The 27,618-nt window shown below is 36.3% G+C and overlaps 2 protein-coding genes across 2 annotated transcripts in view; both read right to left on the reverse strand.

The window, feature by feature from the left end:
* The window catches only part of ndc1 (NDC1 transmembrane nucleoporin), a 61,966-nt gene extending 38,701 nt beyond the window's left edge, over positions 1 to 23,265 (reverse strand). The window contains exons 1-6 of the mRNA XM_039735049.1: positions 22,979 to 23,265; positions 21,987 to 22,107; positions 12,805 to 12,906; positions 12,540 to 12,714; positions 8,179 to 8,311; positions 5,662 to 5,770 (exon numbers count right to left, since the gene is read on the reverse strand). Of these exons, the coding sequence (XP_039590983.1) occupies positions 5,662 to 5,770; positions 8,179 to 8,311; positions 12,540 to 12,714; positions 12,805 to 12,906; positions 21,987 to 22,107; positions 22,979 to 23,017 (679 nt within the window). The 5' untranslated portion in view covers positions 23,018 to 23,265. The remainder of the gene's footprint in view (positions 1 to 5,661; positions 5,771 to 8,178; positions 8,312 to 12,539; positions 12,715 to 12,804; positions 12,907 to 21,986; positions 22,108 to 22,978) is intronic.
* Positions 23,266 to 26,074: 2,809 nt separating this feature from the next.
* zgc:113691 (uncharacterized protein LOC503529 homolog) lies at positions 26,075 to 26,881 on the reverse strand. The gene has a single exon (XM_039734654.1). The coding sequence runs from the start codon at positions 26,879 to 26,881 to the stop codon at positions 26,075 to 26,077; it is 807 nt and encodes a 268-aa protein (XP_039590588.1).
* Positions 26,882 to 27,618: the final 737 nt, after the last annotated feature.

The following is a 27,618-nucleotide window of genomic DNA, read 5'->3' on the forward strand; positions in this document are numbered from 1 at the left end:
AGATCAAATCAAATCAATAGCCACAGACTTAGGCGGTGCCGTGAGTGGCAGCCTTTTCTACAGCTCTGTGTACGACTTTATCTTTCTACCTTTTTCTCTATTTTACTGATCACTCTTATCACTTTCTTTTATGTAGACTCGTTCCCTGGACACTTTTTACTACTTGGACATGGATTTTTACACGTCGAGACTCGTCTATTCAGGTAGTCAACTTCAAGCGCTGAGAACAAATGCCCATGCCGGTGTGTTTCACTATTTACCTGACGAGGTAAGAAGGCGGTATCGTGGCAGCAGAGCCGCAACTAAGCCAAAAGCGAAGCAGCTTGCGAGAAAGTGGTGTTACAAGCCTTTGATGCCTTCTGTGATCCTGAGAAACGTGAACTCACTACCAAATAAGATCGACGAACTGGCCGCGCTGATGAAAAATGTCAGGACCTAGAGAATGCAGTTTGTTGTGTTTTTGTGAAACGTGGCTAACAACTACCATCCCAGATGCTAACGTGGAGCTACCCGGGTTTAGCACAGTTAGAGCGGACAGAGACGCAAATACCTGTGTGAAGCAGAAAGGAGGAGGACTCCCTCTCTATGTGAATACAAGGTGGTGCAACTCTGGACATGTAAACATCAAAAATTTCCACTTGCTGCAGGGACATCGAACTGTTGGCCGTAAGTCTGCATCCCTATTACTTGCCCAGAGAGTTTGGACACGTCATTGTTGTTATTGTATACATCCCTCTTCAGGCGAATATGGAGATAGCGGGTGAAATCATCCATTCCGCTGTTGCTAAATTACAAACAAAACACCCTGAGGCGCTTGTGCTAATCACTGGAGATTTTAACCATGTGACGCTAGACAAAATATTACCTGCCTTCTCCCAGTATGTGGATTGTAACACCAGGGGAAACAGGACTATTGACTTACTGTATGCAAACGTTAATGACGCATACAGCGACACCCGCTGACTGCGCTTGGGAAAGCAGATCATAACCTGGTTTTGCTTCAGCCTCACTACAAACCAAGATTAAGGGAGCTACCTACAACCACACGCTCATTCAGGAAGTGGTCCCTTGAGGCAGAGCAGGCTCTGAGAGACTGCGTTGGAACTACAGACTGGGATATCCTGCAGGGATCATATAGTGAGAACATTGAGGAGGTTGTTGACTGCACTATTGACTACATCAACGTCTGTATGGACATTGTAGTTCCAGTAAGAACAGTACGCTACTATGCTAACAACAAGCCATGGATTACAAGTGACATCGAGGGCCTTTTGAACCAGAAGAAAAGGGCTTTTAAAGGCGGTGATCAGCATGAGCTCAAGCGCATGCAGAAGGAACTCCGAGTCCAGCTCAGCCTGGCGAAGGAGCAGTACAGGAGAAAGCTGGAGCAGAAGATGCAGAATGGCAGCATGAAGGAAGCGTGGGATGGGATGAAGATCATCACTGGCTACAGCTCGAAGCGGGGTGCCACCATCAAGAGAGACGTGGAGAGAGCAAACCAAATGAACAACTTCTTTAACAGGTTTCACCACCCTAACCCACTTTCACCTGAGAGTACTGCACTCTCCACCCATCCTTCTGCTGATACCAGCATAGGAGGCAGTTTTCCCCACCCACAATTACAGCAGTCCAGGTAATTAGAGAGTAGAGGAGACTTTGTGCCAGCAAAGCAGTGGGTCCAGATGGAGTATCGCCATGACTGCTGAAGGCTTGTGCACTGGAGCTGGGGAGTCCTCTACAGCGTATCTTGAACCGGAGCCTCGAAACAGGGTAGAGTCCCGAGGCTTTGGAAAACATCTTGCATCACCCCAGTCCCAAAGGTATCACGTCCTAGTGAGCTAAATGACTTCTGGCCTGTCACTCTGACGTCACATGTGATGAAGACCATGGTGCGGCTGCTGCTTCACCACCTGAGGCCACTGGGCCGCCACCCTCGACCCTCTGCAGTTCTCATACCAGGAGAAGGCAGGTGTGGAGGATGCCATCATCTATATGCTACACCGATCCCTCTCCCACTTGGACAGAGGCAGTGGTGCAGTAAAAAATTATGTTTCTGGACTTCTCTAGTGCCTTCAACACCATCCAACCTCTGCTCCTTAGGGACAAGCTGACAGAGATGGGAGTAGATTCATACCTGGTGGCATGGATCGTGGACTATCTTACAGACAGACCTCAGTATGTGCGTCTCGGGAACTGCAGGTCTGACATTGTGGTCAGCAACACAGGAGCGCCGCAGGGGACTGTACTTTCTCCGGTCCCGTTCAGCCTATATACATCGGACTTCCAATACAACTCTGAGTCCTGCCATGTGCAAAAATTTGCTGACAACACTGCTATCGTGGGCTGCATCAGGAGTGGGCAGGAGAAGGAGTATAGGAACCTAATCAAGGACTTTGTTAAATGGTGCGACTCAAACCACTTACACCTGAACACCAGCAAAACCAAGGAGCTGGTGGTGGATTTTAGGAGACCCAGGCCCCTCCTGGACCCGGTGATTATCAGAGGCGACTGTGTGCAGAGGGTGCAGACCTATAAATACCTGGGAGTGCAGCTCAATGATAAATTGGACTGGACTGCCAATACTGATGCTTTGTGCAAGAAAAGGACAGACTTCCTTAGACTGCCATCTAACATCTGCAATAAGATGCTGCAGATGTTCTATCAGACAGTTGTGGTGAGTGCTGGTGGAGGCTGGGAGGCAGCATAAAGAAGGACGCCTCACGCCTGGACAAACTGGTAAGGAAGGCAGGCTCTATTGTAGGCATGGAGCTGGACAGTTTGACATCCGTGGCAGAGTGACGGATACTGAGCAGGCTCCTGTCAATCATGGAGAATCCACTGCATCCACTGAACAGGATCATCTCCAGAAAGGGGAGCAGCTTCAGCGACAGACTGTTGTCACTGTCCTGCTCCACTGACAGACTGAGGAGATCGTTCCTCCCCCACACTATGCGAGTCTTCAATTTCACCCAGGGGGGTTTGAGGGTTAAATGTCAACATTATACAAAGTTATTGTCTGTTATACCTGCATTTTAATCACTCTTTAATTTAATATTGTTTTTATCAGTACGCTGCTGCTGGAGTATGTGAAATTCCCCTTGGGATTATTAAAGTATTTATCTATCTATCTATCTGTCTCTAAGATATGTCCTTTAGAATGAGTGAGAACATCAGCATGCTGCTGGAATCCAAAACTCTCAAGGAAGGATGTAAAGTCTCTAGTAAGAGGGTTATTGGTTTTATCCATATGTATATTAAAGTTCTACAGAAGTATTATGTTTGATGAAACAGTAGATAGGTGTGTAAGGAAAACAGCAAAGTCATTATTTGATTTAGAGGGACCGTAAGAGGGGGCAGTAAACATTTGCAATAATAGTAGGGATAGGTCCAGTCAATTGACACACAATAGATTCAAAAGAGCTGAAGGCAGGAACAGACAACAGCAGGACTTTCCACTTCTTGTGATACATTATCGCAAAACCACTGCCCTGGCCAGAGCCACGGGGTTGACAGATGTAAACAAACCCCGGTGGAGTGGATGCGTTACGTTGGGAAAAGTCATGAGGTTGTTGCCATGTCTCGGTTAGACAGAAAAATTCAAACTTACGATCAGTGAGGAGATCCTGGATGAAATGCCCCTTGCTTGTAAGTGAGCAGACGTTCAACAAACTGGTTGACAATGGCATTATCACATTTGGCAATGGTGTTAGCCGACCAAGCTAGGCTGGCTAACACACCGTGGTCAGCAACCCTTCCTATGTTATGTGGAGGATGTAGAGAGTTGAACCAGATGGAGTTTATTATTTTCAAGGTGTCAGCCTGGAGACTCCGGTGGGACCCACGGTGAAAGTATCTCCAATGGGGGAGGAATACGATGTCCAGGCAGAGATACAGTGCGTTCAGCATAGGTTTGGACAGGTGGAAGTGCAGTCGGAGGAGCTCAGCAGCTGAGTACTGAAGCAGGACCGTCACAGGTTGGATAGTGAGCAACAGGAGGGACCAAAGAAACAAGAACCAAATAAATATCCTACCAGTTCACATTGTAGGCAAGAATGCAGACAACTCAGACATCCGGAGAAGAAAACCAGGTAAGTCTCAAAACAGGGTTAGGCTGAAAATAGTCCAGACACAGCCGCACTGAAGAATCAACAAAATCACCAGTTGAGCTAGAAATTATCAGTCTAGCTATAAATAACTAAAAAATAACACTCGAAGAAAACAGTTGCTCCGTCAATTAGATCATAAACTAATTAAAAAAAAAAGTTAAAAATAGTTACCGGCAAGCAGTCCCACCATCATTTTCTCAACGAAAAACGACATTTGTGGAATTTAGAGATTTTGAGAGAAAATTACAAAATTTCTGAATACATTAACTTTTTGAATAAACTCAACCTCAAAATACCACCAAGTAAGTTCACTTTTGTGAACGTTTTTAGGTATCTCAAATTAATTTACTGATATCTTAATGTGAATCTCTAGTCTGACTGAGATACATTACAATGTATTTCAGGATAGCTAAAATTTTATTTCTGGGCATCTTAAATGTATTTGAAAGAATTATCAAAATTACTTCCTAACTGTTCAAATTTACAATCCTTTAAATTAAACGTCCTGTCTATTTCATGATATCTGGTGTGTAACACCTTGAAGTTCACACCAAGTTACTTTCAGATATCCAAAAATGAACTGGAGGTATCTAAAATGGACAGAGTTATTGAGATATCTGGAAATGTTAAAATGTTGTCAATTACATTTAAATAACATACTGGCTTTTTAAAGCTTTCACAAAGACATCTAAAAAGGTTAACTGCATTGCAAGATATCTGAAATTCATTTTAAGGTATCTCAAAATGTTTATTTGGATTGCAATACATCAACAGAAATGGTATGTTAAAGTATAAATTCTAAGCCAATAATAAAAATGTTAAAATGCATTTTTCTACTTTGTCCATGAATTAATATTTACTTTACAAAAGCAAGCATTTATGCAAGACATATTACTTAAGACACTTAAAACATGTGCTTTACACCAAAAACAATGTGTTATTTGTTCAAAATACCTTATACAAACAGTTTTTTTTCCAAAGAGAATATCAAATAATTAGGTTGCATAAACTTTTTTAATGTATAAAGGAAATGCAAAATGGGTTTTATTTTCAAATATGGTTAGGATCAAAGAATACTAATTAGGTGTCAGAAAGTAAACAAAAAACAAAAACTGAATTATGAAGATGTCTCACAGTGTCCACTAAATGTAGAATGTATAATGGTTATGGCTACCTTAATCATATGTTAAGCACATTAACTGGAGAGATGGTGAAGCCATAACATAAGTAACAGTAGTGAATTTGTGAATGTACCCTGTAATAGACTGACCACTGTTCAGACTCCAGTCACCTATAAACCCAACACCCCCCCTAACCCACCGCAACAATACTGAGGCAGGTTCAATAGTGGGTGGATATGTACATTTGGCCATAAATTATTAGTCATTCATTTACTTACTAATATAAGTGACCATAAGCTGCTCAAGTGAAAAAATGCTCAAAGTTAATTAAAATAAAATACATTTACAGTAAATTACTTCTATTTATGAAATCACTTCAACATCAATTTAAAGATTGTTTCAAGAATAAAATCAAAATAAGAACACATTCTTACCTAAGAAATAGTACACAATGATGAAATTGCGAACAGAATACAATGCTTGAATTGCGCTATGCTTAATGACCAAAGGAAAGGCTCCCTTGACACGGAGATACTTGTACTGCTATTGATTTAAAAAAAAAAAAAAGATGAATTAAAATGTTATTTTCATTATTTGAAACAACTGAAATATTGTTCAGTTTATGGGAGAAAACAGTTTACAAGTCCTTTAAAGAGGACACTTAGAGCATTTAATGAATGTGATCATTTGACAGGAGATGCTGTCACATGAAGACCTGAAACGGCAGATTTGCACTGGTCATTATCCCCTGAGTAGATGGAAATAGTAATGGTGTCAAAGTTCCCCTATAATCTATAGCTATTCCCAAAATACATTTATAAAAGGACAAATATACAAACTTTATACTCAAAATGAAGTATCTATTTTTTTTTAGAAGTCATTGACTATGGGTGTTTTCTAATTGCTTTATCAAAGGTGTTTTCTAAGAGCAAGTTTGACATGGGTGAGTGGAAGCCATTCCTTAAAGGACAGAATAGTGTCTTGAAATATGGGCTCTGGACTACCATAGACATATAGAAAGCAATACATTGTCTCCTGTTGACAGTAGAAACTGAAACTTACTTTTTTTGACTATTGTTACGCTGTACTTGAAGCTGTTGTGAGGTGCCTATCATGCAAGTTGGTGACACTCAGAAACTGAGGTCTGGGTTGTGACTTTGGGTCTGCTGGATACCTGCCTTTCAAAGTTTCTTCCAGTTTTAAATTGTCCTAGGATTATGTAGAACAATGTACTCATTAACACTTATTTTTTGGCAATTTCTCTAAATGAAAAACCTACACTTCTAAGGGTAATAATGCACCGTCTCAATTAATTTAACTGCCGCTTTCTTGCCATCATCACTGCAATTTACAACTTTCTACAGTGTAGAGGGTGCAGTAACACAGTCTGTTCCAACTCAGCTTTAAGACAGAGGGGATTTATGTTATCCACAGAAGTTTGGACACCTGTGCAAATTATTTGCTTCAACTTGCAAGGCTTAATTTACTTTAATTGCTGCAGAACTCCTAGAGGTTGTAACCCATTAGTTCTTCCCTGAAGAAGGTCCATTTCTAATATTCTGAAATTTCCTTTTTTCAGGTTTTTGCTAACCTAAAACTTTAAATTTAAACCTCTGGCACTTTACTACTTACTTTTCCACCATTTAAGTCGTTCATTGTATTTCAACCGATTAAATTTGAAGAAAAACAGGAAAAACTGAAGTGTTCTAAAACCTTTGACCAGTAGTGTACATGTTAATGATTTGTGGTATATTTAAATCTAATGACATACAGGCAGGGTCGTTTAATGATAAGGAAACTATTCCTTTATGTTATCATACAAGCTCATGTTAACATTCATTTTTATAAATGGGGTTACTTGGGCTCACATAAGAACCATGAATAAAATTAAATAATAAAATAATATTAACATAATCTATGACTGACATTGTAATTTCCAAATATCTTTCATTATTATTATTATTTAGAACAAAACACAAATAAAATTACTTTTCACATTCACCTATATTAAAATACTTAACATTTTTATGTATTAAAAATTTACTGTACAGAAATTATTCCTAAAAAAATTTACTTCAAATGCATCCAGTACTTGACAATAGATAACCCAAGCACAACATTCACAATATTTTCAGCTCTGCTTCAACATTTTATTTGATTTGCTTTTTTTTTTTTTTTTAAATACAGGATGCAGAGCAAACCTTTGCAGACTGCTGCCCGTATTTTTAAACTGCACCTCCTGCTGTTCATGCTGTTTAACAGGCAGGCATTAGACTGCTATAGACAGTCTGATGACTGCCTGTTTACCAAGGCAAATACTGCAGAGTACACCACTTTTAACCATCACCTTGAACAGTGTCATTCTTTAAACATTAAAAAACACAAATGCACAATAACAAATCCTTTCCATTTGAAAAAAGTCTAAAATCTGACACGACTCTTGACTAGACATAGTACTTCAAAATTTAACCGCAGAAGAGTTAAACTCTTTGCATGGTGCGATTATTTCATAATGTCAGTATTCAAGGCAGATAAAAGCTTTAAAGGCTAACAAAGAGTATAGTTGCTCATTTATATTCATTTATTATTCATTTTATATTAACTGTCAGTTTTTTTCTCATGTTTTGTGCTTTATACTGTTGCTTGGTAAATTACAATTGCAGAGCTTATCACAAATGTAATAATCCATTTGACAACTACCAAAATTACTTTGCATTACTGTGAAAATTTTAACCGAAACAAACACAGTATTCTTTTTTTTTTATTAAATAACAGAAAATATCCAGGTAATAATCCACTTAGTGACTCTGGTATGAAGTATTGATACCCACTTTCCATAACAAGAGAGACATTTGCAACTATTAAAATGCTGTTACAAAACTGGTCCAAAGAAATTGTTTTGCAAATACAAATAAATATTAAAGATGTTTTCTATAAGTATATAAAAATACCTGTATACATGGAAAAGATACATAATTCATGTTGTTAACAACATAGAGAAGGCTGTAGATAAATCCTAGAAAGCCACCAGCCAGCAGAAAAAACAGGTGATATTCATTAAGGCACATGTGAATACTTTCAAAGCTAAGGATGGAAAAGAGAGATACAAAAACAGTATTATTTTAAAACAGTCACAATAATGGTGTATTAACATTCTATTAAAAAAACCAAATATGTATTTTCTGTCAACTGTGTCACTAAAGTGGCCAATTTAAAGTTTAACAGTGTTAAAACGAAACCTTCCAGCATTACCAAAATTATCGGGCAAAACGTCAGACCCTATCAGAGGCATCATCACTCAAGCTCAAACATAACCAATTTCTGAGAGAAAATCTCAGAAAAAATCTAATATCCCACCAAGCAACCAATATAACAAAGCATTATATAGTATTCTAAATTAGTCTTTTGTAAAACCAGAAAAGTACTTTTAATCTGTTTCACAAGAATGTAAATAATTAGTAAAATACATGCTGTGAAAGTAACATAAGGCAAAAAAGTTAAATTTAAGTGATGGGTGGTCTTCAGAAAACATCCAGCTCTTCATTAAAAGAACACAAATTCCAAATATGAAAATTAAAGTTTTTAGATTTTTAAATATGGAAAAAATACTGATTATATCTACATATTCATATTAAAAATTGTAGTATTGAACTAAGAGATCAATTCCAGAAAAAAAATAATTTCTGCAATCCACTCACATATACAAGTTTGATACTTCTGTGATGGTCTCATGGTTAACTTTAAGATCAAGAAAAAAATGCTCAATTCTTGAAAATACAAACCAAAAACTACTATGTTTCACAAATGAAAACGTGTAACTTGCATGCAAATATTTAGTAAACCCGTTAAAAAAAGATTTTTTGGGAGATTTTCCTTATCTTCAGTTCATTAAATAGTAGCAATGTGCACATTCAAAAAGTGCCACAACAGAAGAAAGAGGGAAAAGAGATGACAGATGGCAAATATCAACAAGTTAGAAAATGTATACATGGCGTAACATTCAGGGGCATTTGGGGACTTAGTTAACCGATTTGAAAATTGGAGCATTATACATTTTTATATTCACGTTAATAAGTCAGTTATCATGTTTATTAATATTGTGCAAGTGAATCTTACTAAAAAATAATAGTGATAACAGAATGCAATGACATGCCTTAGTAGACTATATTAAGCACATACCTGTTAACAGCATTTTACATATTATGTAGTTAAAACATAGCCCAAACAGGCGTATGGTGAGTTAATATTTTGCAGATTCCAATTCAACTGATGTAAAAATGGCATCCATTGATGTCCAATTGTTAATTCTTGGTTGTGTGGGTCTACAACTTGCTGGAGTTAAAATTTCTAACACGTAGCATTTTTTGAAAGATGTGCCCAAAGAAGAATTAAGATCTATTTAAGATTCAAAGTAAAACAGTTGGCTGTTTCATGCAATAATGAAGAGAAGGTCTGGAGTTTTACCAGTAAATTATAGTTACTTTGAAATATTAAGTCATTATAATGTGGTTTTTAGACTGTAAAAACAGAGTACACATTTGTTCACTCTATGTTTACAAAAAGATACGTACATAATTCTTTTCCTCTTCTATTCATTTCTAGATAGCTTAAGTGACATTTGCAATTTTTTTTAAATAAACTTTTTGGTTGACTTACCAAAGTAGGCATGAATAATTTGGTGTACTAGCGGTGCAGCTTGTCCATGCTTCCCTTGGCATATACCTAACTTGTAGTTAGGATCTGTTTTGCCATCAGAAGCGGCTTTTGTACACATAAAACAAGAAAATACCTCTCAAGATAAATATGAAACTAATCCATAATTAAAACTGTACAGAATGTTTCTCTGTTCTAAGACAGACAAGTTTGAAAATGTGTTTCAATGGGACATTTTGAAATTTCAAAAATTTGCATAGTGTGCTGTATTTTAGAAATGCCAACAAATGTCCTTAAAGAATATGTGCCAAAGTTCAACAAAAATTGGGCTATTTTCATGAGGTTAAACAGACAAGGCAATCATAGTTGGTGGTTTTCTCTGCCATTATTAAAGAAACATAGGACATGTGATGCAAGATGCCTCAATCAAGTACGAGAAGAAATTTTTAAAAAGTAAAATGTATTGATGATATATTGGTACACATTTTTATCTACTGTTAACGAGAGACAAACTGTCTCAAAAAGCTACAAACAGCTATGTATTGAAAGATAAAAATAGAAATTTAATAAATGTACTAGTAATGCTTAATAATCAGAAATTATTTGGAACACACAGTATATAACCATCTCCAGCTATTTGATCTATAACTAGACAAGGCTCTCTCCTAATCAAATTTGAATATGAATTTGTAAATAAATGATAAAACTGCTAAAAGATATGTCCTATGCCCTATCCCTGGTTTACAGTTTTTTTATTGTTTTTTGTTTTTAATGCATGTAATACCGAGTTCATTTTCTCAAACTCTGCCTGCAGTCAGCACAATGGAAGTCTATGTAGACCATTTTCACTTTAACGCAAAATACATTCAATAACCACATCTTTCAAAATATATGGATTCTTTTCTCATTTGAACTCCACCACAGCAAAACTGTATGCATCTACCATTAATTATACAAAAATCTATATGCTCTTTTCAAAACTGTTAAACTGAAATTCAAAACTTGCATAACACAAATTTCAATTTAAAATTCTTGCTACATTTCTGCAATATTACCAAATTTAAAACCACAAAAAAGGGAAAACAAAAGAAGAAGAATGAAAACAACCTGAGCTCATAGCGCTTTATACATGAAAACCAACCCCCAGGTTTTATATTTGACTTCACTACTATTTAACAAAAGTCTTGAGAGGTTTCCCCGAAATCTTTTCACCCAGCTAAGGACAGAGTATTTGATGGACGAAGAAGTGAGTCTGTGGAAGGAGTATGCATATATATGGTGGAACACAACTAGTAAGAAAATCAAGGGCTGTAGTCTCGGAGATAGGGATAACTATTATATAATGTATATTTTGGTATGATCAATATCAATGGCAGAGACTGATCTGAGAGTACATCTAAATATGCAGCACTCAACAGTGGCTTCTACTATAAAAATTTTCAAGAAAACCAACAGGTAAGATATGCATTCTACAAGACTTTCGACTGAACTGAATACAACAGCAACACAGTAATTAGAGTAACGCCTTCACAATTACAAGTGGGTGACTGTTTTTGTATTTCTCATCTAAAGCTTACTTCCTACAGTGGGGAAAACTAGAATTTTCACAATTGAGCAGAAATCAGTGATCACTGAAAAACCATCACCAAAAATGCCATAACACTCAAGGAAATTCAGAAAAGTGTTGGCAGATGGCACCACATTTGGAAATGTCCAAAGTGTAAACAGGACAACTATTACTTGAGTCCTGAAGAATTATCAGGTCAGGATGAAGCAGTCATAGAATTTGAGAGGATACTCCCAAGTAAGAAGTCTATGCAGTACAATAATGGCTTTGAAAAGAAAAAGGCAGGGCTTCACACAATATCTAATTGTTTTTAGATATATCATGGAAACAACTATAATAGCACAACTCTGGCAAACCTTTTATATTGACTTTTCAATTTAAAGAGTTCAGGTGTTTTAAGCCAGACAAACACCCCACATATTTATATTTGTGGATAAGACTAGTTCAACCAAGCCAAAACACACCGATAGGGGTGGCAATATCACAATATGTGCGGTACAATTCTCCAAGGACCTATTATTACATTAGCTGTTATTGCATTAGCGGCTCATACAATACAGAGTGGCCTATTTCATTCCTTGATGACCTCTGTGGAAGGCTTGTGCCAGGAGAGGAAAGACACGTAATAAGGTAAAATAAACAAACAACTGTAATTGCATGGGACAAAATGGTATTCTGCCACTGCCTTGCCACCACTATGTGACTATTTTCCATGCACCATATTCTCCATTTCTCAACCCCATAAAAAAAAAAAAAAAAATCTCCTCATGGGGGTAACAAGGTTTAAGATAATTCCTTATGATTAGATATCCTTCCTAGATGCAATTAAAGCTGGAAGCCTGCAGATATCTACAAAAGATTGCCAGGCATGAATCAGGCATGCAAAAATATTTAATCCCTGGTATACTGCAAGGACAGAGCCATTGCAACCAGACAGACACAAAGAAATTTATCCTTTCATTAAAGTGGATTTTAGAGAGTAAAACAATCTTCAGTTCATTAATATATAAAAACTATTAAGACATATATAGCAACTTCAGATATAACCCATCTTATTTTATTAAAACAAAATAAACTGACTTGTGCACTTACCTATTTTCAGCACTGCAAGGGATTATAAGTGCCTGGTATCTTCCTCCAATCATTACTGCTGCACACCAGAATACAAATATTCCCATTACACAGTGGGAAAAGGAGTGAAACAATTGGTGAGGATGAAGAACTTTTCCTAGTAATGCAATCCGAGTACAAGGTATTGAAGGCACCACTAGAAGAAAATTGGCAGAATTACTTTATATACAACTTTATTTTTACTTTATCTATTAAATTTATAAAATAAATGCAACTGTGAACATACCTGTATAAAACTGTAAACTGAAGAACCCAATACTCAGCACAACCAAACAAAGAAAGACAATGGAAAATATAACATAGGATGCATAAATAAAGCTGAATGAGCCTGAAAAAAGTGTTAAAAAAAAAAAATTAAAATAAAATATTTAAAAAGAAAGAGCTTAAATATCACTCTATACCATGTTTATAAATACTTTTACAGACATAAAAAGCAGGTAAAAGTGTTGCATGTCAAAGTCTCAAGTAAATATTCAGTAAATAACATATTTGCTATATCACACATTTTATAAAAGAAAAAGTGCAATTTACATTTAAAAAAAAAATCTATTAAATAAAATAAATTTGAACTGAAAATATATCAAGTGCAAATAACATTGTTTATTGGAGGTAGCAACCTAAAGTATTTCTATTAAATAAGCAAGAAAGTTTGTCTGTCCCGGTGTTCGTCACAATGCAATCACCAAGTGAGTGGAAGATTAAATACAGTTTTGATGATTTTCAATAAAGAAAATTTAAATGCGAACATGATTCGAAAAACTAAAGAAAACTCTAAAATAGTAAATTCTAAATTAATCTGGAAAAAAGTTATATACCAAGGTTGTGAGAAATGTGGCAATATTGTCATATCATCTACACGTAATCGAGGCCACTGTTCTAACCAGAATGGGAAAGGAGGGGACCATTTTCATTCCACGTATACCAATCATTTTCATAGAACTCCCTTTCCAATTCAAACAACTTTAGTTTCCAGTGCTTCTTATATTTGCAATGTCAATAAATAAAGCTCAACAATAATCATTTAAAGTTACTAGAGTTTACCTTAAAGAACTGCTATGTCACCTGTTCAGAGATTAGGATCAGGAAAAAATGTACTCATTCTTGCTCTGAATGGCAATATGAAAAACACTGTATCAAGGCACTCTAACCAATTCATAACAACTATAATCTGGACTTCCACCACGGTCGCCAGACCCATGGGGACCGACACAATCCCCATAGCCAGCCCTGTAAGTGCCATCAATGACATCAGACACCATCAGAACCGCAACAGCTACTTCCTTAGTATGACAGCACATCAGATCAAACAAACCAATAGGTGTACCCACCTAAAGAGAACTGGCCAATCCCAAGTATGAACACCTCAGAGCATGCCATCACTGAAATGCAGAGTTTACAAAGCTCTTCCAAAAGCAGAAGAAGATGATGATCATGCTGGATAGATGTTTCACGCCCATACCCAGATGGGCCGCCTCAACTTCCAACACCACATTCATAGTCTGCTGGCATTTCATTAACTTGTATTGATTCTCAATCTGAGATGAAAGCAAGGAAAAATCTACAAAATATACAAGTTGGTGTAACCAATGTCCAGATAAAATTAAAACAGTTAACTAGTTTGTAGTTGGAAGTTGCAAAGGATGTTTCTCCATTTTTATATAGACTAGGGGGCTCCCCCAATGCTCGCTTCGCTTGCCCACCCCCGTGTTTTGTTTACCGGATATACAATTTAAAGAGATTGTTATTTTCATAGGAATTGTTACATACGCATTGTTTTCACTTTTACTTTAAAAACTTTTGTAAAAACAATACTTGTCCTTTATTTCCGGCCCTGGGCGTGGTTATATCTCTTTCTGGCAGGACGTTTAACGCGGCTCGCGTTGTGAAGGGGAGGCGGCTGAACGCACGCTAAGGATATGCTGTTGGATCATCTGCTGTCATTCTGCTGCTGGCAAGCTGCCTGTTCTGCTTGTCACATGTTGTTTTAAGAGCTGGAAGCACATGATGCATGTCTGCCAAAAGCAATCCAACAACTGCTAGGTTAGATGTCTGTGGACTTGTTTTAAATGATGGCTCACTGCCTTGTCTCGCGTGATGTTGTAAAAACAATACTTGTCCTTTATTTCCGGCCCCGTGCTTGTTTAAAGTCGATCATTTTAAAGCCTGTACAGCTGCTGCCCTTTTTGCCACTTCGTGTCTCTGCTGCTCGCGTTGTGATCGCTTCTCTGTGATCATAAATATACACCTGACCGAATTGTGTTTTCTTTGAAATTAAACTTGTCGTTGCTTTAACTGTTGCGGGACCACAGACTCTCATAGCGTATGGTCCATTATTTTGTAAATCTACGTTTTGTGCATTGAATGATCCAAAGGCAAAAAGACTTTGTTTTCTTGTTCTTTTATTTCTGACCTTGCTTTGTCCTGTTATTTTTTCAATTACACCTGGTCCTGATGATTAATTTCCTTTTGTTTGCGCTAATGCAATCTTTACTATCTTTTTTGATACTGTAGCGTCTGACGTAATAAAGTGTCACAAAAGTTTTACTTGAAATATCGATGACTTTGTAACCCCAAATACAACTTTCTAGCACTCTCTCCAACCCCTCACCACCACCGCATCAATCAATACCCCGCTATCAGTCTTCCGTGCTGTACCCCCGCCCTCCCTCAATCGGACCTAACAGTCACTTAAAACAAAAAAGGATTCGGCCTGGTTGGGACGCTACAATACTTTCGAATTTTACCGCTTTCATATTCTTTACCTTTCTCTGCATGTGTATGGCGCCATCGTTTGTTTCAGCCTTTCTAATTCCACTGCTTTCATAATCTGCCTTTTTTCTCTCCAACGCTATTGGGGCTCTTTCGTCAGCGTTGCTCTTTCTTCTTTGCTTAGTCATTGACGTTTCATCTAGAACATATTGTCCTTATACGCTTTATATGTGCAGATAGCACAGAATCTGTGTGTGCTACATGCATTTTACACGACTGAGTGTTTTGCTGGCCGTGTTCTTCTTTGATATTGTTTGCATCTCGCAGATCTTTTAAGTGTCTTCCGAGAACTTCTGAGAAGATCACGTCTCGTCCTTTTCCTTTCCAGGATTTTTTTTTTTATAATAGAGAGATGAGTTTGCAAATTCGCCAGTGCTTTTCAATTGGAGATTTAAAACTGTGTATGGAATCTGCTCAAGGTATCTCAACAAAAATTGAACCATTTCGACAAATTTTCTTGAAGAATAAATCAACCAAAGACAAACAGTCGTGGTTATCGTAATAGGGGCTTTGCACATTATATGAAAACACACCTAAAAAGGCAGTATGAAGATACCAGAACAGTAACAATGGATTTGTTTTCTGTGTGTGCTTATCTTGTGAATTAAGGCCCTAAAAACCATATAATAAACCAGAAGCATGCAACACTCTACACACTCAGATTTCACCAATCATATATTTGAGGCCATTTGTAAAGGAGTTGATCATAGATTTCAGGAAGCAGAAGACAGACCACACTTCTTTCTACAACTTAAAAACAACAAACACTAGATATAGTAGTGTATGGTAAATACAAAAATAAAAACAATATTACTAGCATGCATTGTATGTGTATGTGTCTTAATACAGTAGCAACATAACTGTCACTGTGGAGAGGAGACATGCAATTAAGAATGCAATTGAATTACTTGCACTGTATACACATTATCAGCATAAATATCTATCGCAGCTAGCCTATATCGTTTTATTCCATATCGGGAAGTGTGGTACACCCAGCTTCAGTCCACCTTAACCCCTGAAACAAAATAATCTAAATATACATGTTTCTGAATCTGCCTGGTAAATCTGCTTTTTGTGTGTGCATTTTTACCTTTGGGCTGAATAAAGACAACGCATAAAAAGCCTTTGGTGGTCAATCATGTTAGGTGACAGTTTTCATTACAACAACTCCATTTATAACAGGACAGTAGTATAAATGTACTACTCCAAGGTTGCCCCTTAGCCTTGCACTTTTCAAGAAAATAAGAGGCTACACTAATGTAAAAAATTCATTCAGTACATAAGGCTTGTGAATGAAATTACCTTTTCCAATATCTTATCCAGATACTTTTTGAATGCAGTTAAGCATTCCTGTTACACTACACACTTAAGATGTTTGCTCTAGAGTCCCTTAACCTTTTATGTAAGTTCCTTCTAACTTTAGTTTTACACTTCTCTGCATTTCCAATGGTTACCCGAATGTGATGTAATGTTTATTTGAAAGAGATGTTTATTTGATGCCTTTAACAATTTTAAAGGCCCGAATCTTGTCTCTATTCAGGGACTAAAGAGGCTGCAGAAAGTTATTTAGTCATGGGATATTAGCTGCCTTCTCTGTACAGCCTTTAGTGATAATATATTTTTTTATAGCATGTTAACCAAAACTGCACATTATACTCTTCAAGTGATCTCACTAGTATGTTATAGTTTTAGCAGAACATCCCTTTATTTATATTCAATGGTTTCTATGATACAAAACATTATTTGCATTTGCACGTTGTCTAGAGACCAGCAGTTCTCAACATATAGTGTGTGCACAAAAGCACTTACCAGAAGCATGCGAGGTAACACACAAATAAAAAGCTCAGGAATACGGAGAGAGAGAGAGAACCCACTTCTGTTGCAGTTACATAACATGTGGAACTTTGGCTTAGTGGAAAGCAAGAAATTCCTCTTACAGCACTTAGGGAGGAGGGTTATTCCATGTCTGAAGGCATGATCATCAATGAGCAAGGTATTAAAGAACACGAAACCTTGTTGTTTGGGATGAATTTTTAGAAATTAACAACATTTTAGATAAATATATACATGTTTGGGACATTTTAAGCATGTAACCGGATATATGACACATGGATTACAGAATGCGTAATTTGAAATTATTCATGGGTGTTTTCATATTGTAATGTGTTTTTAGCTCTTGCATGGACATCTGTCCGGTGTGGAAAGCAAAGCTGGACGGGAACCTGAGCACCTCCCTATCAAAAACCAAGTGACACGGTAAATAGGACTCGTGGTCCAGATAAAGAGATTACTAAATGGATATAACTTAAATAGATGCAACAGTCCTGAAGGACTCAAATTTAATAATCAAACACAATAAAGAAACTACAAAAACTAAATAATTTTGAGCACAAGATAAAAACAAAAAATGATTTTTTTTAACATCCAAGAGTAAAGTCATGAATAATGTATCACACAGAGTATTTCAGATGCAAAACAAAATACTATACAGTATTCACACTGTTATAACCAAGCACACCACCATTAAAATATGGGTATTTTTTTTTTTAAATTAAACGTGAAATGTATGGCTCATACACAGTGAAAACAGCTATGAACAGCGCCTGAATCTTTCAGTCCTTTACACCAACAATCAATATTATGAATGGGGTTTTTTGTAAAGTCGTAAAGCGTAATATCAGACAAGTAGCAAACCTGACGTGGAATACCACTAACTGTCATCAGAATGTTACAAACATTAGAACTGAAGCATGTGTCCACCATCCTAGACCATGGCAAATTCAGAATTGCCATACCAGCTTGAATTACTGTAAATAACATTTTGAAGATTTGACTACAAAATTCACATGTAAACAAATAATGGATTAAAATGATATGGTTATCAGACAAATACTAGGTAACCATAATATAAATGCATTAATGCCAAAGTATGTAACAGTCTACAAAGCTACATTCTTTCAACAGCTTAAAGAGGCCAAGAGTCACACATTAACTCTTTGGAAAGTCAGAAGGATATAACTCAAATGGCCACACTGCAGTTAATATTGAGGAAGATGGATTTATAATGCGTTATATTATATATTATAATTTATAATATACTAACCAGTACCATGATCCATACAAAATCAGCACAAAATGAAAAAAATTCATAAATAAGTTGTACTGCCTTCTTATATAGGGGAAATTATTACATGCAGCAAAACATGTGTGCCTCTTAAAGACAGAAGTGGCATGAAACATATGTGTTGTGTTTATCCAACATGGTTAGTTATGATGATTGCATGGTTAGTTATGATGATTGCTGCCGCTTCAAGGATATGTCATCCTGAATCCAAAATCTATACCCATTTATATCATACCAAGGTCAACCGGGCTCTTGGTGGGGGGTGGGGAGGAGCATTATATCCTATGTTTCTAGACATAGATACATAGGTAATACAAAAGAAATTACATTCAAGCACTGAACAGTACACTGTATTGTTTAAATAAAGGAAAAAATCAGCACCTTTGGCAGTTGACCAACAGTAAGTTATCCTCCAAATTGTGCCCACAAACTGACAAAACTGTGCTCTAAGAAATCTCTTAGAACGACAATTTAACAATGGGTCTAAGACCACCTTGTAATAGCAGTGGCAAGGTGTAAAATGCATAGGTCATGAACAGGGCTGTGGAGTGACAATTTTTACCTAGACCAAAAGTTAACCAACTCCGACTCCTACTAAATTTAAATGGGAATTAAAAAGTAAGTTGAAATGTCCCAATTCACAAACAGTCATAATGAACTACATTCAAGCCCAATGCATGCAGTGCACATGTTACACATGTCAAGTAACCATGAAGCATGTCATTGACTGTATGCATCAATATGGGATGTAAACAAATCACCGCTTTCCATTGTGTCGTGTTCCACTGTTGGAAGTTGAACCTAGCCTAAAGCCCACTGATTTTAGATTGCATTTAAAGGGAACCCGAGGTCCAGGAATATGCTGCCATATTTATTTCCTTTCCTTTAACTATAACTGTATTCCAAGTTTAACATAGGTTTTCCAGATATTGTTTTTAGTTCTAGTGCTTTTTTTTGTTTTAAAAGTTAAAACTACCAAAGAATGTGGTTTGTATTTTTGAACCAATACATTTCCTGTTCCTGATTTTTATGCCTGCTATTACTATCCAGACACTTGTTTAAAAAAAACCTTGTTTTCATTGTGTTTGTCTTTAATCTGGCATTATAGTAGAGTGTTGGCTTCTAGCCAGTAGTTCTGTGGTGAAATGACATGTATGTTGCCTTCCTTTCCTTCAATGGATGTAGAAAATACATTAGCATAGTATATACATACAGAGGAGTCTGTCAGAGTCGGAAGATTTAGAAACTGAGGAGTCGGAGCATTTAACCGACTCCACAGCCCTGGTCATGAAGGATTCTACATGGTCTATGTGGGACATCAGTAAAACAGAAAAAAGGCTCTGAACAAAAAAACTAGCACCACTGACGTTTTCCAGAAATCAGACGGTAACAGATTAAGACTTCTAGAGCAACATGCTCTGGAGAGATAAAAATAACATATAATTTCAGTTTACATATAATTTCACAAACGGAAGGTTATCTTTCAGAATGCTAAGGCTAAACCAAAAAGCTTGAGGAACCAAAGCACTTGAGAAAATTACAAAGCAGTCTGATGTTTAACTCTTTCAGGGCGGATGTCGACTTTTGTCAACAGGAGGTGTTAAGGCAGGAATCAACCGTAGACTGTGATACAACTAGCTTCTACATTTTAGTTCAACTCTTTTGGCCAGAAGGAACGTTACCCTTGTTGGATTGACTGCTTGAGTAGTGAAGCGCCTACAATGGAAAAAATTGCATGGACATCTGGCAAGAGGTCAAGGAGAATGCACAAAGCAAAATACTCCGTAGACGACGTTTTGCGTATCATCACTGCAATGAACTCTTACTTGTCAGACTCCACTTTTGACACATGTGATCTGGAGATCAAGACTGAAAACGAAAGTGAGGTACTGGCATTAGCTGATCGTGGTGCTGAACACGTTTATGTAGTTGATGCGCTTACAGCAATGTTCACCTGGAAGGATCACCATTTACAATGACAAACCAGACTGCACTTGCGCTGCAACCGCTGCTACCACCACTCCAGTACCCCAAAACGCTAAGACAGCCTGGCAGCCAGTCTGCCACGGCCATTCCAGCCAAACCATCAAGCCACAACAGATAGCGAACTGGCAGCCACAGCATGCAGCAACAGATGGTTTATATTGATTTATGCAGGAATCCATTGCTTTGCGTGCTTTTCAGAAAAAATATTCAGCCCTCAAAGAGTTAAAAACAAAAAAAAAATAAAAGCACAGTTTGAAAACAGCCAAGAACAATATCAAGATTTAAATGGTGTAGAAAGTTTATACAGTGGCCTGAAGAGGAGCTATACAAGCAAAAAAGCTCTTAACCTCTCACGCCATTAAAACAATTCTTTTTTGAATGTGGGCCAAGAGTTACAACAGTTCACATGGCTATTTCTACCAAAGTGGTAGTATCAGATATTAAACACAAGTATACTTTTCTTCCCCAGGAAAATCTTTTTCTCTTGACTGTATAACTGCATACAAAAATAGTTCGGGTCATATTATTAGGTCACCTTACCCTACTGAAACAATAAAACTATGCTTAGACTTTTCCTAAAATTGCACATTTTACACAATGGAACACTTTTCCAAGAGTGTACATTTTTCAGAACACCACACACAGTAAATAATCTGTGTCAGCACACAGTGGATACAGGGTCTTCTAGTGTGTAAATCTCTCCATCACAAATTAAATTAAAATAGGTAACTTCTCTTGCAAGCACAAAGGTTTACTGTATTTCTACTATTTTCTTAAATGAGCACTTAACTCTTATGGACAAAGGTCACAATGCAAAAGTATGTAGTGTGTTATATCCATAAATTATGTCAAACAAGCACGACCTGAACAAAACAATTAGTAAATACTGTAATAGGCATATGTGAAATTTGGATAAAACATCACATTGAAGACAAAAGATTATAAACTTATGTAACATCAATCTGATTCATTTTGCAATTTTATGTTTATGGTCACAACATTTTTGGTTCTGGAAATGCCAGAAAACAGTGGGTTGTTTTTAACTTGTTTGATTTAAGAATAAATTCCCACAAACCATACAAGATTAAAACTACAGTAAATGCTATATTAACCAATAGAAACATCATTGTCAACATCATATATCAATAGAGAATTCCACAACAAACTATTCATTCAAATTTTACTGTGTTTCTATGGAATTATTGTAGATGTGGCTAGACTGTATGCTATTTCATACTTAAGCGGTGAACTTACAGTTCTGATGGGTTTACATCCATTGCATAGCACAATGCATTGTTGTCAGTTCTGACATTTATTTCCTAGATATAACCGAATTAAATAAAATGTCCTTACATTTATATTAAAAATAATGACTAAATAAAACAATTGAAGTGCAGTAATTTAAAAGATTGCTTATCTATCAAAGAATAATGGCATTAGCATATTTATATCTATCATTTGATATTAAGAAACATATAGAAACTATAACACATACTGAACCTACCCATTTACTATCAGCTCTTACTTACCCAAAATCCACTGTATTGGATGAAAAAAACTGAACCTACTTAAAAGGACAAAAGCAGCTGTAAAGGCTGGTAAAAGAAGCACAGACCAGGCAACACTTGCTGCTGCTCTCCAACATATGACCTAAAAAATTAAGGAGTTCAATGAGTTCCAACATTTCCATTCAAATCAGTTATAACACACCATACTTCAATAAATATTACTTAAAATGTAGTTGTTGACACAACATGTGCGACTCAATGAAGAAGGCATAAATGTCTACTTTTCAGAAATTCGTTATTTATAGACCATTACAAAAACAGCTCACGAATTTGAAAGGATTGACTTTGTCTGTTTACACAGTGAGCTGCATAATGCTGACGGTTTTCAATTTTGGTACAGTGTGTTCTGCACTGTACTGTACGTATGTTGATAATATGCATTCAAAGGAAGAACTGAAAGCCTACTTTTAAATGTATGTAATTATATGGACTTTTATAGAATTACGATTATTTAAAACTAAAGTGAAAACAGTACGTGATGACTAATTGTTAGGATGTGCAGGTATCATATACTTTTTCTTTTTAAGTCATTTACTATAGACAGACAGACAGACAGACAAACAGACAAACCTTGCCAGAAACTCATTAGGTCCCAACGCCTCTTATTCAAACGAGAAAGGCAAGTAAAACGACCCTTTATTACATAAGAGTGACGATAATTAGCAGACAAATTTAAAAAAAAATAGCAGTTACTCAATAATCACTTTAAGTAAGGAGCTTAAACAGAGAACAGTTACTCAACCTCATTGTTTGAACAAATAATCATGAAATCACCTAAAATAAATAATCTCTGGAAACAATGCATTTGTATAAACACTTACGGGACAAAATAAATAAAATAAAAAATAATAACTGAAGCACCACTGTAGCTGCCAATTAAATAGCATGTGCCGGGCTCATTTTTAAACTAAAATAAAATTACAGATACTATAACTTACGCATAAAAAACTCACCTTTTTAATAAACCAATGATCCTGCCCTAGCAATAGCATTATGTCACGCTTTAAAAAAATCCCAACATCAAACTACACACACATAAGATCCGACCACACCGTACTAATAGACAACTTTTACTTGGGAATGGTTTTCAGTCGAACGCGCCTATTCGACTTCAAGGACCCCAACAGGACCCTGCAGTTAGGGTGTCCGTTGAGATGCCTGAAAACCTGTTAACGTTTCCTGGGCTGAAGAGCGGATTCTAATGGAAGAATCTGGTTAAAATTTGAATAGCGCCATCTTTCCAGAAAAATGTGAAATGTCAATTTATGATGAACTTATCATACATATCAATCATCCATCCATCGATTATCCAACCATCCATCCAGTATATCCTAACTACAGAGTCACGGGGATCTGCAGGGCGCAAGGCAGGAAACAAACCCCGGGAAGGGTGCCAGCCCACCGTAGGGCACACACACACACCAAGCACACACTTGGGACAATTTAGAATCGCTTGGAAACACGTGTCGCCCATATCAACCAATGATATAAAATTATCGCATTTAATTAGTATTACAGTATGCTTTTAATTCTTGCATATTCGTTTATTTTAAATATTTATTATATTCATAATTATAAAATATTCAAAAGGACACATTCTTTCGCCACACTTGAGGGCAATACATTAACATAACAGTATTTCTGATGATGATTTATTTTCAAACAGTACCTGTGTATTCGATTTATAGCAAATTTAAAAAGTTTAATTTATTTTTTAGACCCCTGTCGTCACTTAATTGTAAAATATGTTAACCCATTTAATTTCGAGACGTTAAATATGAAACGACCAGCATTTCTCTTGAGTATTCCAGTTTTCCTCGCGAGTGTAAATTTTGAACTGATCATCTGCGCGAGCGTTAACTGAGATAGACGGACACCTCGTTCGTTTGAGTTGTTAGTGAGACATTGAGTACCGCGACCTAGAACTGGAACTGACTTGTTTTTATTATTAATGTTGTTTTATTTACGATTCATTCGTATACAATTCAGTGCCTTTGTAAAGTGAGGGAAGTGACTATAGATAATACTAATTAATTGTAAAATCGTAAATATATATCCCACTGTGCTTCTGAGAATGACGCATTTCTGTATATTTTAAGTATTATTTAAGCATGCAGATAGATAGATAGATAGATAGATAGATAGATAGATAGATAGATAGATAGATTTTGAGACTTATAGATTTTGAGACTTAATTATCTGGGATTTTGTCCTGATCGTTACTTAGACTGTGTAAACCAGCAAGAGGCCAACATATTTTGCCTGATCCATATGTGATACATACAGTTTATATGTCTTATATCTGACAACAGTGTATAGATAAATCTGAAAACAATGTATAGATAGATAGATAGGTAGGAAATGCAGGATTAGATAGATAGATAGATAGATAGATAGGTAGTGCTTTATTATTAGTCTAAAGGGGGAGAATAACTTTTTATAGATGCTCAATAAATAAGTACTGTAACAAACAACAATAACCCCCTTTAAATACACACCATATTTACTAAAAAGAAAAAAAACCTTTGAATGGCTGCAGTTGCAGTTGGTATTAGCTATGGAAAATAATGCACATGTTCTCTGAATAAACTAAAAATCCAAAAAAATATGAATAAATACATCCAATAAAGTTTATTTATATTACTAAGAATGAATAAAAGTAAAATCAAATATTATACATTAGGTACATCAGTACAGAAAATACATACAATATATAGATGACAGATGTAGGGGTAATTATGTTAAACTGTATAAACAACTCAATATCATTTTTTTTCTGTGCCATATGGATATTCCTTAATAGAGAAAGAAGATTCAGGTCTGAGATGTATAACATATCTGTGTTCAACACAACACTATTTATGTACATCTGTACTTCCACTGGTTGATGTTAAATCAGACTAGCATTCTGTCTATGGTTTATTTATTCCTTTATACCAAATGATTCCAGAAATGGGTGTCACGGTGGTGCAGGGCTTGTGTTCCAGGTATTTCCTACATTGAGTTTGCATGTTCTCATTATGTCTGCATGTAGTTCCTCCAGGGGCTCCAGGTTCTACCCACATTCTAAAGATTTGCATTTTTGGTGGACTGGTGATGATAAATTGGTGTGTGTGTGTGTGTGTGTGTGTGTGTGTGTGTGTGCGCACACCCTTCGATGGACCTACTTGGATAGGTTTTGGCTTCCCTGCAGCCCTACTTGGGATAAACAAAGTTCAGAAGCTGGATGGATTCCAGACAGGTCAATGGTTCTTCACAGTCTCAATCAGTGGATTCAGATAAAGTTTATTAAAAACTATGCACACACATATTAGTCCTAGATGTGTACAAATGCACATATACCAAATCATTTTGTATTTATCATTTAATGTTCAGATTTGTCACTTTCTTACACCAGTGTGATCCAGGATTTAAGTCAAGTGGCTGGCAGTTCAAACGCTACCCTTGACTTATAGTGAAATTCTGAAATTACTTAACCTGTCAATGCTTCCTGTGTAACTATTACCATCCATCTACCCATTACTGATTCTGCTCAAGATAGGTCCAGATCATAGGGGATAGAGCCTATGGTGCAAGGCAGGAAATAAGCCAAAAATATGTCTCTGTGTGTGTGTAAACAATTGTACTACAGATTTGTGCTTGTAAATTACTGTGTTAATTTGATATATATAGTGCTAATGGGTTATTGGTTTACTTCACTCTTCAAGTCTGGTCCCTGAAAACCCTGAACTTGATTAAATAACTTCAGCAATGTATGCAAAGAAGGAAGCTTGTTTATTCTACAATGTTTTACTCAGTTCTGTTTCCATTAGATGCACAAAGCAGAAGTAGTTCATTAGTCATTAAATTACAGTTATTTACTTATTCATGACCAGATAAGGATGGCCTATCTTATATTACATTTATTTTACAGAACAGTGGAAGAAAAGGAAATGTGAACGCTTGACAGATCCAAACAAAGTTGGTTAACATTAGCACTCCATGCCTTGTCCATATTTAGTCTTTAGTTTCTGTAAGATGAGCTACAGAGGCTGTATAGTCACCCTAGCTCAGTTATGAAGACTTCTGTAAGTGATCTTAACTGTACTAGAAGTTGAATAAAGGTTGTTTTCACTTTTAGTGTGAGGTTTAGGTGCCCCAGTTTTCCCTAATGTGTCTTGGAATTTCTTCTTCAGTTTTTCTGATTCACCTTGGAACTGAACAAGCTCCCAGGAGCTTGTCCTTGGAAACCTCTGGTACTGAGAAATGGAGGTTACTGTCTGCACAGATTTGTCACAGACCTCTTTAGGTGAAATTTTTGGGGTTATCCCAGGGAAATTAGTCATGAGTACCCGTTCATGCCTTTGCACTTTTGTGTCTTCCCACAGTTTTAGCAAACGACCGTACTTCTTTGTTAACTCCTTCATTTCATATTGAACAGAAGACAGTTGCTCTTCCAGTGTTCTTCTAACTAGCACATTTGAGTTTAATGCAGTTGTAAGCTGATTGATTTGATGGTTTAAACTGCTGTTTTCCTCAGACAGATGACTGCTCTGCTGTTCTTTTTCCCGCAGCATGCCAATGATATCCTTAGTTGTTTTTCCCTTAAATTTAGGGTCATATTCAAGTCCCATTTCAATTCTTAGTCGTTTCACTGTTCTACGCAGATCTTTGTTTTCTACAGTGAGATCTCGAACTTTATGTTTAAGACTTTCAGCATGAGTCCTTGTTATAATTTCAGAAAGCTTCATTTTGTCTCTGAGTGACTCTTCTTTTTGAAAGGCCTCATCTCTTTCCTTCTTGTATTTTTCCAGTAGTTTCAAAACATCAGGGTTATTCTGGTTAGATTTTTTCTGATTTGATTTTGTTGAAGGCATTTCAGGAAGATAACAGCAAATAACTAAAAAAAATCATGCAAGTAAACTTCAGTATTGACAACATTTAATTAACACATGGCTTAATTAGAAGATGATATATTTTGAAAATGTATTCTACTAAAAAAAAGAATGTTTCAACAATATTATTGTACTTGAATCTTTTTCATGTGATCAATACAAACAATATTTTCTTCATTATTCCTTTCCACTTTTTCTGTAATGTTTAGCTAAAATTATTACAGCTGCTAAAATATTCACAAAGTCACTTGTACATTCTAAGAAATATTTAACCATCATAAGAACTATTTATAAATGCTTAAAAAGAAAAAATACATACCGTAGAAACCTGTTTAGAACTAGAAGTTTGCAGAGTTTGGAGGAAGGAACACGTGTGACTTTAGCATTCTTGCAACAGGCATTGTAACACTTAGCAGATTAGCACCCTTGCCATTTAACTGTGACTGATCTCTAGCTAAATTACTACAGAAGAGAGTCAATACACGTGTAATTTAAAGCTAAGGGGTCGGATAACCATAATTAATTAGTGGGCACAGTAGCATTCATTAACTCTCAAATTACAATCACTTGATATGTCACTAATTAGAATTTGATATTCAAAAAGTCCTTTCTCATCCTTAAAAGTTATGTTGTACAATGACCGGCAGCCCATTCATGCAGTTTCTTCATACTCAACAAACAGTTATTTATGTACCTGCAAAAATAAATACTTTTAGCAG

Source organism: Polypterus senegalus, chromosome 14 (genome assembly GCF_016835505.1).
Source record: "Polypterus senegalus isolate Bchr_013 chromosome 14, ASM1683550v1, whole genome shotgun sequence".
Classification (NCBI taxonomy): domain Eukaryota; kingdom Metazoa; phylum Chordata; class Cladistia; order Polypteriformes; family Polypteridae; genus Polypterus; species Polypterus senegalus.

Coding starts and splice junctions, on each gene's coding strand:
- zgc:113691 (XM_039734654.1), bottom strand. CDS start 26,881: ATGCCTTCAACAAAATCAAATCAGAAAAAATCTAACCAGAATAACCCT.